Below are 14,268 nucleotides of genomic sequence, written 5' to 3'. Positions count from 1 at the left end.
CCTTGGTTATAAAACTCCCACTGACTCCTTGGAAGGGATCACAGTGGATGCACCAGTGTCCTGAACTTCCTCAAAAAAACCACCCAAGCGTGGCTAGACACTCCAGCAGCCTCAGGAGCATCTTTTCTCAGGAAGAGAGGGGAGTCTAACTCTCTTAATTAATTGCATGCCGAACATACCAGGAAGCAGTAGTGGGTTAGAAAAACAGTGCAAACCCCACAATATCAGAGATCGTCATCTTGGGACTTGCTTCTTACTGAAAAGGTTACAGCCTATAACCCCTGGTGCAGTGTAGGCCTTACACAATACTACAGAGAATCATTTTAATACACTTACAAAATGTTTTGGTTATTACAGCATGCTTCAGGATTTGTTTGTTTTTTGTCGCAGAGAAAGAGTTACATCAAGTCCAAGGACCACTAGTTGGCAAAGATTTCTCCCATGGGGATCCAGATGTTCTTACACTGCGTGGAATGGTACAGGAACTCTTCTCCTGCCCCCTGCTGAACATCAGCCCAGTCCCTGGTAGCGCCATAGTTCACCCAAGTCTGCTTCACGTTGTCTGCCGAAGACCACTCCACAAATTTGCAACCCTGTAACCAGAGAAGAATGCAGCTATATTATGTCCAGGAAAGCTACATGCCTCAACAGTGCTCATAACCCCCCCAAATTAAGCTGTGAGGTTAAAGAGTAAGAGGCGAAATGACCAAGACAGGCCAGTAGTTCCACAACACCCAGAGGCCACGTGTCACTATTGCAGCTCATAACGAATCAGCTCTACGAAGCGTGGGATAGTATCAATGTGCAGTGAATGATGTGAAGAACGCACCTGCTCAGAGCCAAAGTACCACACGGCCTGCACATCCTGGTGCTCCACCAGAGACTTGGTCAGATGATCACGGGCCCCCGTCAGAATGTTTACCACACCCCCAGGGAGGTCTGATGTATCAAATACCTAAGAAGGGGAAAGAGAGAGACTTTTACAGAGGGCAGTGAACCAGCAGAACGCATGGTTTGTGAGGTGAGGCATTCTCACCAAGGATTATAATAGCAGCTTCAACAAAGGAAGACTGAGGAATTTAAGTAGACAAAAACCTGCATTAAAGCATCCAGACACTATGGTCCAGACAGAACTTTCTATTCCATTTTAACAGTGCTGCAAAGCTGATGGCTGAGCCGCACTCCCACAAATACTGCATGCAAACATGCCAGGCTCCTACTTAAGAAAGCAGTGTAAAGTCTGGTACCTCCCTGTACTCTAGCAGAGGAAGAATACCCTCCGCATGCAGTCTGGGAAGGAGGGTGGGGAGGAAGATGAGGTCACTTCTTTGGAATATCACCTAATTCCCCCTGCAGTCCATTCAGACACACCCAACTTCTTCTTTATAGAAACATGACAGCAGATAAAGGCCAAACAGCCCATCTGCAGCCAAACGGCCCATCTACTATTTCCTCTTCTCCCTAATTGCTAAGGCTCTTAACATTTGCATCTCCTCTTCCTATAGGCTAAGACTCTTAACACTTGCATTGTGATGTCCTAGAGCAGGGGTGTCCAACCTGTGGCCTGAGGGCTGCATGCGTCCCGTGAAGTATTTTGTGTGGCGATGCAGCGTTTTCCTCTGCTGCCCCCGGGTGTTTACCGTCTTACCGGCTCCCTCCTCTGTCTTGCTGCAGTGTTTGCGCGTTTGTGCGGTCCCAGAAACTTTTTTCCCAGCCAATGTGGCCCAGGGTAGCCAAAAGGTTGGACACCCCTGTCCTAGAGCTTTATGGTTATAGAACCATGATGGCAAATAAAGGCCAATTGGCCTATCCAGTTAGCCCATCCGCAGTATCCACTATCTCCTCCTCTCCCTACTGGCTAAGGCTCTTTACACCTTCATTGTGATGTCATAGAGCTTTATGGTTATAGAAAACATGATGGCAGATAAAGGCCAAATGGTCCATCCGCAGCATCCACTTTATCATCCTCTCCCTAAGAGATCCCATGCCTGTCCCACGCTTTCTTGAATTCATACACAGTTTTTGTCTCCACCACCTCCATCGGGAGGCTATTCCCCACATCCACCAGGGGGATGCATACCAGGGAAGGGCAACAAATATGCTTTAGAGCTTTGAAAACTCCACTCCAGGGGAAGGTAAGCAGGGAGGGCCCTTCTGCTCTTGACAAGGAAACACCATCACATACAAGTGCTCTAAGGTGGCTGACCGGAGAGAGGTGAAAAGGAGTCTATAATGTTTAATGTATAAAGGAGCTCCTTCAGGCACTACCAGCAGGATGCCCGCAATGAGTCCCAGGTGCACCCTAGACTGACCTAAGCAGTATCTGGACAAGTGATTTATGGCCTCTCTGTATTTTCCTTTCCTCTAAGCGAAGAAATGGCTCACGAATCAGACTGCTCCTTCCCGCTGATTTCTACCAATTATTATCAGACATCAAAATTGTCCCCAATGCACAAATCGTTCTTTAAAAATGCGTCTTTTTATTAAATTTTGCTTTTCATTTTCAATATATCCAGGTTAATCTGGCCAGGAACATTAAGACTCTTGCACCAGAGAACCTCTGAGCAGAAAAGCCTTTAGTTACAGGGAATAAAGACTCATTTCTTGATTAGAACTGGCACTTATGGATATATGGGTTAAATATCCTTTATCTGATCCATCAAATGGGAAAAGATTAGAGGGCAATGACAAAAGAAACTTGACTTAGGAATAACTTTGGGATTTATATATATATATATATATTTTTTTATTCTTTATTCATTTTTACATATTACAAGTGTATAAGAAAAATCATTTGAACTTATAAATATACACTTGATTAACTTTCATATATCATTAAAAATATAACTTTTCAGCCAATACCTATATTCTATAATATTTTGAATATTATGAACTATTCCTAATATCTAAACAATTGATATCAAGTTAGAAAACCCTCCCTCCCCTTACAAAAGTTCTATTCCCAATACATCAAAAACAGTTAAATACTCTTATACATTATAGGATTTAATATTTATTACCCACCCACACCCCTCCATTTTGGTAAATTTCAGAAGATTTGGGGACCATTAACAGATTTTTGTAATGAGTAATAACGTTTTCCCAAAGTAAGATATTTGGGATTTATATATTTAATTTTCTATACTGTTCTCTCAGAGGAGCTCAGAACAGCTGACATGAATTTAATTCAGGTACTCAAGCGTTTTCCCCTGTCTGTCCCGGTGGGCTCACAATCTATCACATGTACCTGGGGCAATGGAGGGATTAAGTGACTTGCACAGGGTCACAAGGATGGGTTTGAACCCACAACCGCAGGATGCTGAGGCTGTAGCTTTGACTACTGCGCCACACTCTTCTAATCTAATCTAATTCTTAGACTTATATACCAAATCATCTCCTAGAAATAAGAGCTCAATTTGGTTTACATAATTAGATTGTAAAAAAAATAAAAATAAAAAAGAACAATTAGATCAGTACGGAAGACTAAGACCTATTAATACTCATTAGAGGTGTTACCTAAAAGAAGTTTAAACAAATCAGTTTTCAAAGCTCTCCGAAAAATCTGAGGAGAGCTTCTTTCTCCCTTCTACTGAACACGCACAAATCGTTACAACTTGGCACACACTCAGCTGAGTGTGAGGTGTGTGTGTGGTATGTGTGTGGTGTGTGTGTGGTGTGTGTGTGTGGTGTGTGTGTGTGGTGTGTGTGTGTGGTGTGTGTGTGTGCGTGTGGTGTGTGTGTGTGTGGTGTGTGTGTGTGTGGTGTGTGCGTGTGGTGTGTGTGTGTGTGTGTGGTGTGTGTGTATGTGTTTGGTGTGTGTGTGTGGTGTGTTGTGTGTGTGTGTAGTGTGTGTGCTCGCGAATATCACTGTGGGTATGTGTAGGAACACAGTCCATATACACACATGTACTAAGCTCGGATTAATCACTAGAAAAGTATACATACTTACAAACACAACATAACTCTCCATTTGTATAAGGCACACACCCTGCAGTTCTATGCGGTTAACATAATGAGAATTACAAAAGAACAATGAAAACGTGCTTTACATCCACATTATTCCCCCCCCCCCCCCAAGATTGCTTACGGAAAGTAAGTTTTTAGCATTTTCCTATAATGATCATAAGATACAGATGCTCGAATTATAGGGCCTAGTTTTCTCTTCCAACTTGCAGCATGAAAAGCCAACATCTTTTCCACATATTTCAACTTAGAGCAGCCCCTTACAGTAGAGAACATTAAAAAAACAGAAAAATGTGGAGGGCACCTCGATACATTGAAAGCAAATTGATCAATCAGATAACACAGCAACAGACCATAAAGCACAGTTACTTACCGTAACGAAGCGTCATTCTTCATCATCTTCCTCAGAGACTATAGCCGCTGCAAATGTACCAGAGCCTCAAGTCTCGGTGCCCCATTTGCAGGCTATGATCCAGGTGTTATCCAGGGACAGCAGGCAGATATTCTCATAACCCTCCCACCTCCCCTGGTTGGCTTCTTAGCTAGCTATCTGAACTGAGGAGACGCGCCCTAGGTTGGGTGGTAAGGCACTAGCACATGCACAGTATGGCAGTCGCAAACTTTCTAAAGTTCTACAAGCAAGTCTGCTTGCGAGGCTGTCCACATCGGGGCTCCGTAGATGATGTCACCCACATGTGAGAATATTTGCCTGCTGACCCTGGATAACACCTGATTTAGAGACATGGTGCTTGGGCAGCTTCATGACTACCCATTCTAAGGGTGGCATGTCCGAAGGAGGCTGCTGAACTACCTTACCTGAGGGAGACAGTGAGGAGAGCTGCTCCTCAGGAGAGGATTTGCTCGAAGATGAGGACTTTCCAAACAAGGAAGGTTTAATTAAGGACGAGGTAGGCCTCGAGAGCCCCATAGAAGACTTGACCGGATTCGGGGTCAAAGTTGAAGCTGGGGTTGGAATATCCATACCGCCAAAAATCTTCTCTACCTGAACTCGATGACGTTTAATGGCTCGAAGCTGAAGAGTAGCACAGCGAGTACACGACTCCGGACGATGGTCAGGCCCTAAACACTGAACACACCACCTATGTGGGTCAGTGAGGGATATCGCGTGCTGGCAATGGCTACACTTCTTAAAGCCTGTGACCGGTTGGGACATAGAAGGAAAAACAGCTGCGGCCAAGTCGAAGTCCGCAGGCTGAGGCCGCGGGGAAGGCCCTGCCGTGACATGAAAGAAAAAGTTAAATTTAAAAAAATATATAAAAATTAAAGACGCAAAAAAGAAAACAGAGCAACCCTGTAAGAAAAACAATACACGAACCGCGATGAGAGAAGGCACAAAAAGACTAAGTCTAGCGCAGAGCATCGAATAGAGGACTTCTCGGCTCCATGGAAAACTGAGAAGACGCGCCCTAGGTTGGGCGGGAAGGCACTCGCGCATGCGCGGTGCGGCAGTTGTGAACTTTCTAAAGTTCTACAAGCAAGTCTGCTTGCGAGGCTGTTCGCATCGGGGCTCCGTGGATGATGTCACCCACATGTGAGAATATGCTGCCTGCTTGTCCTGGGATAAAGTGCCTTATAACAAAAACAGCCAGATTTGAAAACTACCATGGATGTGGCCTGGACATTCGCCCATAGTAATGAACTTCACTTATGTCATGTAACCAGCTGGCAGAACTCTAAAAGATTAAAAAAAGAAAACAAACAAAATAGACAGGGGGAGAGAGAAAAGTAAACAGACAAAGAGTGAAAAGGAGTCAGCGTCCGAGAGTCCCCGTCTGCGTCTTATTAGGGGGAGCTGGGAAGAGGGCGGGGAAAGTACCTGATAAAAGTCCAAAGCTGGCAAAGGGTACCTCTCGCTGGGGATCACCACCACAGCATTGCCCCTCACCACGGCCGGGGCAAAGAGGCTAACGAAACTCAGCAGGGGGCTCTCATCTGGGCAGGCTATGGCCACCACACCCAAGGGTTCTCGGATCAGCACTGTGGCTCCATACAAGAGGGTCTCCTACACGGGTCAAAGAACGGGAGAGAGGGTGAGAAAGAACAATGGTAGACTAGAGTTCCCACAGCCCGCCCTCTTTTCCTAGGGATCTCACCTGCACCGTGCCCCCGTACTTATCACAATAAGCACCCCAATGGAAGAGCCGCTGGATACTTGCGTCCACTTCCCTCAAGGCTTCTGGTCTGGGTGTCCCCGTCAGAGAGCTGAGCCTCTGTGCCACCTCCTCCCGGCGAAGCTCCAGGTTCTCTGCCATGTAATACACAATCTGGGCCCGGTTGTGTGCGGCTCGCTTACCCCAGCTGGAATGAATCAGGGTGGAAGGCAAAGGTTAATACTTGCTGGTACTAACAGTCCTCGAGACACAGTGCTTCAGCAAGTCTCCCCCACCATTTGTTGTCCGCTTCTAAAAAGGGAATCCTCCCTTTACAAGGAGAAATTAGTCTTACCTGCTAATTTTATATCCTTTCGGCCCACCAGACCTGTCCAGAACCAGAATCTGCCAGTCAAGAGGTGCAACCTACAGATTCTGGTCTGGTCTGGTGGGGACGCTAAGGACGATTAGAGCAAGATTAAGAAATGACAAAGGGAGAGGCCTCTACACTGTGTTTCAAAATAGCAGCATTTCCACCAAAGGACAGATTCAGAAGTAACCTCAGAGAATACTTTTACCCGGAAAGGGTGGTGAATGCTTGGAAAAGCCTCCCAGTGGAGGTAGTGGAAACGAAGAGCATATCTGAATTCAAGACACCTTGGGACAAGTGCGTTGGATCTCCAAGGGAGAGGAGGGGATGGTGGATGGAATGGCAGGGCAGACTAGATAGACCATAGTCTTTATCTGCCTTTATCTCTCTATAAGGGCTCGTTTTACTGGTGGGGGAAGGGGGAACGTAATATCGTACCAAAGTAATTGCACCTTTATGGGCTATGTTTAGGCATATGGAGCAAACGTCAAGGTTTTTGCCGTACAGAGTCACAAAGAAGAAGAAAACAGTCCCTGCTCGAAAGAGCTTACAATCTAAACAGTCAAGACAGATAAACAGGATGTCATGGATACAGTTAAGGGGAATGGTTAATCAGCAGGCTGAGTTGGAGGGCAGAGGAGTAGGGTTAAGGATTGAAAGCTATATCAAAAAGGTGGGTTTTCAGTCTGCTTTTAAACAAGGGAAGGGGCTTGACGGACAAACTCGGGTAATTTATTCCAGGCATATGGGGGCAGCAAGATGAAAGGAATGAAGTCTGGAATTGGCAGTGGAGGAGAATGGTAATGTTAAGAGTGACTTATCTGAGGACAGAGTTTCAGAAGATGGTCTTTTTGCACGTACTGTGCGACTCCCCCAGGGTGCTTTAACTTAGGAAACATTAGTTGGCAAGGCTGTAGTGCTCTAGCCCTCTCTAAAGCTTCCCCTCCCAAGCCATTTCTGTCTTCCATTCTTCATTGGGGGGGGGGGGGGGGTTAAAGTGCAAGAAGGAGGTAGGATAGTGGTGATAACTCACGGGAGCACAGGGGCTGTAAACATGATCTTCAGACAGACCGGCTTCTAGATCAGAGGTGCGTTATCAGTCCTATGTACAAACTCCCTAAAGGTTAAAGACTCTAGTGCAGGTTTATTTTTGATCATGTGTGTGTCAGGGGGGTGGGGGAGCAGCTTAAACTCCTATTCATTTTGCCCATTCCATCGTTTGCTTTTGAACAGGATTTAAAAGAATTTGATGACATAGGGTGTGGATATACCCCGATGTTACTAAAACAACACAGGAAGATGTTTCCTTCATACAGACAAGAATTCCTTGAACTGGGTGCAACCTGTAGGTTATCCTATCCTTGTAAATACTTGATTAAATTTTGTAAGTTAAAATATATATTTTATGAACCTAGTCAGTTGAAAGCCTTCATAGACTTAAAGAAGATCACTAAGATATAGGACTGACAGGAAATAGTTGGATATAGCTGTATCGTGTTAAGGCCTTTAAGGTTTTTCTCTTTTTCCCCCCCTCATTATTGGAACTTCTTTAGTTTTTAGGTTTTTACCTCCAATAATTGTGGTCTAAGGAAGATATGATTTTGTAATACTTTTTTGATTAATTTATTATTTAATGTTTCTCTGCATTTCTGTAGCAAGTGGATACTTGTGTATACTTAATTTGAAAATTCAATTAAAAAAATAATAAAAATTTTGCTTATCCCATTGCTATCAAGGTGCCACTGTGCTATTTGCCATTTTTTCAAGTGCCGTGTGACTGCCGCTCCCCAACCCTGCTCCCCTCACAAAACAAACTCTAGAACAGAGTTACTTTACATCAAACACCCTTCTCAGCTGTCAACATAATAAGGAATCTCCCCAATGCCAAGGCAATGTGCACAGCGGGTAGCCATCTTTATTGTGGTACACCCCCTAAGGCTCCCTTCCTGCCAGTTCAATGAAGCTGTGAGAAAATCACAGTGGCTCCTGGAAGGGGGTGATACCGTACGACAACACAGAGCCCACTCACCCCAGTGCTGCCTTGTGTGCTGCCTCCACGGCATTTCGCACATCTTTTCTGTTGCCATCGGCCACGTAGGCCATGACCTTCCCGCTGGGGTTATAGATGGGCCGAGAGTACATGGCATCAGGTCGCTTCTGGACCCCGCCGTAGTACAGTTTGTAGGTTCGATTCACACTGCAGTGAGAGACATAGAAGGAACAAGGAGAAGAACCAGTGAGGGGGTTAAAGCAGATGGACTTTCAGGGGTGAAATATGGCATTGGAGGGAGGGGGGAGAAGTATCTCAGGAAGACACTTGGGGAAAGTGAACAGGGGCATTCCAGAGGCTCTTAGGGATATACCAGCGAGGGGGAATTCTGGGCAGGAAAGTTAAGTCTCTTACCTGGGAACCTCGGCTTCCTGCACATGGACCAGGGCCTGGCTAACCTCCTTCTGGCCAGGAACTGGAGGCAGCTGTACTCCATATGAGGCAGCAAAAGTTTTGTAATTTATATCTCCAGGGTTAGGATGAGGTGGATCTTCCCAGACTGGTCTGACATACTCGAAGAGACCCTGCAAGAAAGGCAGGAGAAAAAGAAGAAGAGAGGGAGGTACCAAAGGGATTGAAAGAGATTTTTTTAAATTGACATTTCAAAAATAAAATTACAATTTATAAAGTTGCACATTTTCAAAAAACAAAATACAAAGTCTCTTCATTACCCCAGAACTATTCCTATGCCCCGTCCCTCCTCTCCTAACAAGCTTCTGGTCCACTTTTCTACACATCTTCATACACTGTAATACAATTTCAACCTTAAGCCGGAGCAGCAACCAGAAAGCTCCCCCCTCCCCCCGGCAAAGTGACAATGTTTAAGGATCTGTTGTTCTTCTCAAATGGGATCGTTTGGGTGCCAAACATCATCTCCCCAAGTTTCAAGTTTATTTGATTAAACGCTTATCCTGAGATACTAAGCGTTGTACAATAATAATTAAAACATTAACAGGAGTATGAAGCGACAAACAATGTACAGATGTCCCACATCCTATGATAGGTTTGCAAAGACTGATGTTTATGGTTGTTAATTTAGACATGACTTTAAAGACATTTTAATTGAATAGACTGCGTACCTCCTGCGTATACACGACACCCATGCTCAGCTCTCCCTTTCCTCTTCTCTTCACCCCTGCCCATGCTAAAAATCTAGAGCACTCCTCGCTCTCTCAGGAACGTCAGGAAACCACCATGTGTTGGGATTACATGTCCCCCCTTCTGGCTTCCCCGTTTCCCTGCCTCCCTGGACATTTCTCGGGCTCCTTCTGTTCTGAAACCCTAGGCTGCAGCAGAGGGATGCGACTCCTCCCTGCTATTTCAGAGAAATGATGCAAAGTTTCAAATGATAAGACCTGAGGATTTCCGCCAAACTGCTGACTTTCTTCGAGAGCCAGATAATTTGTTCGTACTTAGATAAAAATCCCTACTCGAAAGCAGCCTGGGGGTGGGGAGAGATGGAACGCCTCACACAGGTTCTTTAAATGAATGTTTCTTACTGCTCCACAGTCTTCTTCCCCCCCCCAACACCTTCCCCACCCATAGAATACTTACTTCTTTTCCCCCATCACGGCCAAATCCGCTCTCCTTGTATCCACCAAAACCAGCTGCAGCGTCAAACATATTGTGTCCGTTTACCCAGACGGTACCTACTTTTAAACTGGAATGGGGGGGGGGGGAAAGAAGAGGGAAAAGATCTCATTCATGCAATTCATAAACTCAATCCCCGTAATCCTATCACCTTTTCAGTGTTTACACATGCGAACGTAAACATTTGTATGCACAGGATGTCACCAAATGTGTAAATGCAAAGGGGGGGGAGGGAGAGAGTGGGCATGTCCAACATCCATATGCGTATTCTGTTACTTAAGCATGCACATTAATTGACCTGGCATAAAATGGGCATGCCTAAGTGTTAATACGTTAACAGCGAATTACACCGGTATTCTATAACAGAATCTGGGCACCAAGATGCCAATACAGAATTCATCGTCAGCATGATTCATCTCAATGCCTAAATTTTGGTGGTTTATAAAACCGATATCTATTTCGGAGTGGGGGTGGGCACGAGGAAGGAAGGGCTCAGATGTTACCTGAGCGCCACCTCCAGTGCCAGGGGCAGGTTCTCGGTCCAGATGCTGGCCGCCAGACCATATGGAGTGTTGTTGGCCAGTGCGATGGCTTCTTTAGATGTCCGGAAGCTCATGGCCACCAGTACTGGCCCAAAGATCTGCGATGGGAACAAGCTATTCAGATAACGAGCACATGCGAAGCCTGGCAGAAGGGTGACATGGGAAGAGGCACAGATGCTCCAGCCCTCACTTGTCACATGCATCGTTTGTCTGCCTTTAGGAAGTTGAGAGGCTGCACAGGTTGGGAAAGGGGAGGTGGCAGGAATGTATGGCTTACCTCCTCTCGGACACAGCGAGATGTGGAGTCCACCCCAGTGATCAGGGTGGGAGGGTAGAACAAGCCCTTCCTTGGGAGGGGGTCCGATGCCTGGAAAATCTGCGGGGCAAAGAGAACAGCATCTGAGGGTGAGCACAGAGCAGCAGGGGTGAAGGAAAGTATCTGCACAGGAGCATACAGAAGTGGACACCGAGATTAAAGCGAAGAACAGGCAGAAGACGGATTAAGCATGGGAATACAGATACAGACTACGCTTGGGAGGGAGGGCAGGCAGATCTCTCCCCTCCACCTCCAGTACCTCAGCTCCCTCGGCCCGTGCTTCCTCCACGAACTCTGTGATGGTCTTCTGCTGTGACTCGTCCACCAGGGCCCCCATGTCCACCGCCTTATCCAAGCTGTCACCTAGCCGAAGATGTCCCATTCTCTGCTTCAGCTTGTTGATCAGATCACTGGCGATCGATTCCTGCACCAGGAGCCGTGAGCCAGCACTGCATACCTGCAAAAGAGGGATGTCACACGCTCTTCCTGGTCCCAGGCAGCCTCAGACTCTCCTCAGCCTGCCCCTCTTTGTCTGTGCATTCAGGAGCCATACTTGCACCTTTGACGGAGATCTAAGAGTCCTCACGGTCTACCACTTCTCATCCGTCCCATCCCAAATCCTCGGAGCTCCAACATGAGGCACCATTAGTTTTCTCAGCGTACCTTCCCAAACAGTTTACAATTACAGCTAGATTACTGGAGAACATGTGATGGTCTGAAGGTCACAGAGGACTTGGAACCAGAGAATTTTATTCTCGCCAAGTCCTACAGGGCAGCCAAATTTCTCTCTCACCGGTCAATGTTGCATATTACGCAGAGGGAGATTGGGAGAGAATAAAGAGCCAGTGCTGGGGTTAGAGAGGGGGCATCGCTTGTGCTCACCTGCCCCTGATTGAACCAAATGGCATCTACCAGCCCTTCCACGGCGCTGTCCAGATCTGCCGTGTCAAAGACCAAGAAAGGGGACTTGCCCCCCAGCTCCAGAGACAACTTCTTCCCCGTGCCGGCTGTGGCCTTCCGAAGTGTGCGGCCCACCTACAAAGGTGAAAAGAAGTCCTCCAATGTGATCTGGGGGAGAGGGAACAGTTGCAGGCCCTATGTCACAGTGAATCATGTGCAAGTCAGATATCTCACACTCATCTCTCTTTGCCCCTTCTCCTCCCCTCAAGTCACGTGTTCTACTAAGCTGCAGTGCCTCCAAAGCGGCTTACCTCAGTGGATCCGGTGAACGCCACTTTGTCCACCCCCGGGTGCATAGCCAGCTTGCTACCGAAGGCCCCGGAGCCTGTGACCACATTGAAGACGCCAGGCGGGAGGCCGGCTTCGGTGCAGATCTCGGCCAGGAGGAGCGCGGTGAGCCGAGTGTACGTTGCTGGTTTCAGCACCACTGTGTTTCCTGCGCAAGGGCAAGAGCATGGCAGGCTTAGCAAGGGCATGGCGACAGAGGTCTGCCGGAGGCAGATCCCTTTATTGCTCATGACTCAGCTCGAACTGACTACCTGGAGCATGGGGTGAAATCATGTCAAGCTTCCTAATGTATGAGAGCATGAAACGAGCACTTTTTAACCAGATGTGTTAGTAAGTATTGTGTATTAAGCAGGGCTGTGAAGTCAGTGCACAAAACCTTCCACTTGGACTCTGACGACATATAGTAACTCTAAGAGACATTTGATTAATTACAGAAACAGAAGATGTTTCTTTATACAGAAAATTAGAACTAATAAGACCACAAAATATATTTATTTGAAGTTCAAACAAAGAACCTGAATTTAAAAAAAATTATAATATATATATATGAATGACATAAGATATTATTTTCATGTGGTATATTTTAGTTGTATATGAATTTGAGAGGGGGGTGGGGGTTAAATCTTCTTGTTGTATGATATTGTAGATTTTCAAGTGATGTTGTACTATAATTGTTTACTGTACACTTGATGTAAGTTATAAAATGAATAAAGAAATTAAAAAAAAATTGCTGTCAATGAAAATAAGCAAAATCAATAGATAAGAATACAATATTTATATGATATTTTTGATTGAAATATTTGTGGGAAGGGTGGGTGGGAAGGGAATAAATTTATGTATTTACGATGACAATAGAAAGAAATTCAAGTGATGTGTAAAAGTTTTAAATGATGTAATATTGTGTACTTGATGTAAGATGAAAAAATGAATAAAGAATTTGAGAAAAAAATAAAATAAGCAATAAGCTAAGATAGATATATTTTGAAGGGGGAGTTGGAGTTGGTCCATTTTCACTGACTCCGCCACCCAAAATTACTTCCAATTCCAACTCCAACTCCAAAGAGGGAAGGTAGAAATAGTCCCAGTGGTAAGTGAAGAAATGACAAATAGCTCCAGTGGTAAGTGAGGAAAGGATGGTATCCTCAAATGTGCTCTGTGTGACACAACCTACCCATGGCCAGCGCAGGACAGATCTTCCAGGTCAGCAGCATAAGGGGGAAATTCCAGGGGACGATCGCAGCGACCACGCCTGTAGAATAGAAACAGAACTGGGCGATGAGAGTGCCACGATTCCAATGCACCACTGGGTCAGACGCAAGCTCTTGATTCCTACCAAGAGTTTTTTGATGCAAGGCACTGGTAGCCTCTTTGTAATTTTAGGAGGATTTACATTATCACTCTTAAGTTTTATTTATGTTCGATTTGTTTTACTGTACGTGATTCTGTTTGTGTATGTACTCTATTGTGACCCACCTTGGAAAAGTTGGGGTAAAAATAAATGAATACAAATACCAAGAGGAAACGGAGGTTCATACTAAGATCGAGTAAAGATCAAAAAGGAATCCAGGGCAGGCAAACAAATCCACTCTAATTCCCTCTCTTCGTATTGTCCAACACAGTAGATACATCTCTAAACCATCCACTCCCCCGTCCCAATAACCAATACACTGCCCACATCTCTCTATAGATGTTTAAATCTCTCTGTGGCATTAATGTACAGGAGGTGAGCCTTTTTCAAATGAAGGAAAATTCTAGCATGAAAGGGCACTGGATGAAGTTAAGAAGTGATAGGCTCAAGAGTAATCTAGAGAGAGAAAGAGATAGTGAATGCTGCGGATGGGCAGACTGGATGGGCCATTCAGCCTTTATCTGCCTTCATGTTTCTATAGCCATAAAGCTCTATGACCTCACAATGCAGGTGTCAAGAGCCTTAGCCTATAGGAAGAGGAGATACAAATGTTAAAGAGTATTAGCCTACAGGGAGAGGAGAAGATAGTGCATGGCCATTTGGCCTTTATCTGCCATCATAGTTCTGTTTCTTTCCCCAAGCCAATAAATCTCCCACATCTCTATACATT

At 45.5% G+C, this 14,268-nt stretch overlaps 1 protein-coding gene across 1 annotated transcript in view; it reads right to left on the bottom strand.

Annotated features, from left to right (window-relative positions):
• Window positions 1–308: 308 nt before the first annotated feature.
• Window positions 309–14,268, bottom strand: part of ALDH16A1 (aldehyde dehydrogenase 16 family member A1) — a 30,053-nt gene continuing 16,093 nt past the window's right edge. The window contains exons 6-18 of the mRNA XM_033960790.1: window positions 13,362–13,439; window positions 12,154–12,338; window positions 11,825–11,977; window positions 11,202–11,399; window positions 10,904–11,002; window positions 10,588–10,724; window positions 10,049–10,154; window positions 8,849–9,018; window positions 8,474–8,641; window positions 6,078–6,282; window positions 5,801–5,986; window positions 830–955; window positions 309–593 (exon numbers count right to left, since the gene is read on the bottom strand). Coding sequence (XP_033816681.1) covers window positions 420–593; window positions 830–955; window positions 5,801–5,986; window positions 6,078–6,282; window positions 8,474–8,641; window positions 8,849–9,018; window positions 10,049–10,154; window positions 10,588–10,724; window positions 10,904–11,002; window positions 11,202–11,399; window positions 11,825–11,977; window positions 12,154–12,338; window positions 13,362–13,439 — 1,985 coding nt within the window. The 3' untranslated portion in view covers window positions 309–419. The remainder of the gene's footprint in view (window positions 594–829; window positions 956–5,800; window positions 5,987–6,077; window positions 6,283–8,473; window positions 8,642–8,848; window positions 9,019–10,048; window positions 10,155–10,587; window positions 10,725–10,903; window positions 11,003–11,201; window positions 11,400–11,824; window positions 11,978–12,153; window positions 12,339–13,361; window positions 13,440–14,268) is intronic.

Source organism: Geotrypetes seraphini, chromosome 10, assembly GCF_902459505.1.
Source record: "Geotrypetes seraphini chromosome 10, aGeoSer1.1, whole genome shotgun sequence".
In the NCBI taxonomy this organism is placed as follows: Eukaryota; Metazoa; Chordata; class Amphibia; order Gymnophiona; family Dermophiidae; genus Geotrypetes; species Geotrypetes seraphini.
This window is presented reverse-complemented; position numbering and strand designations above follow the sequence as displayed.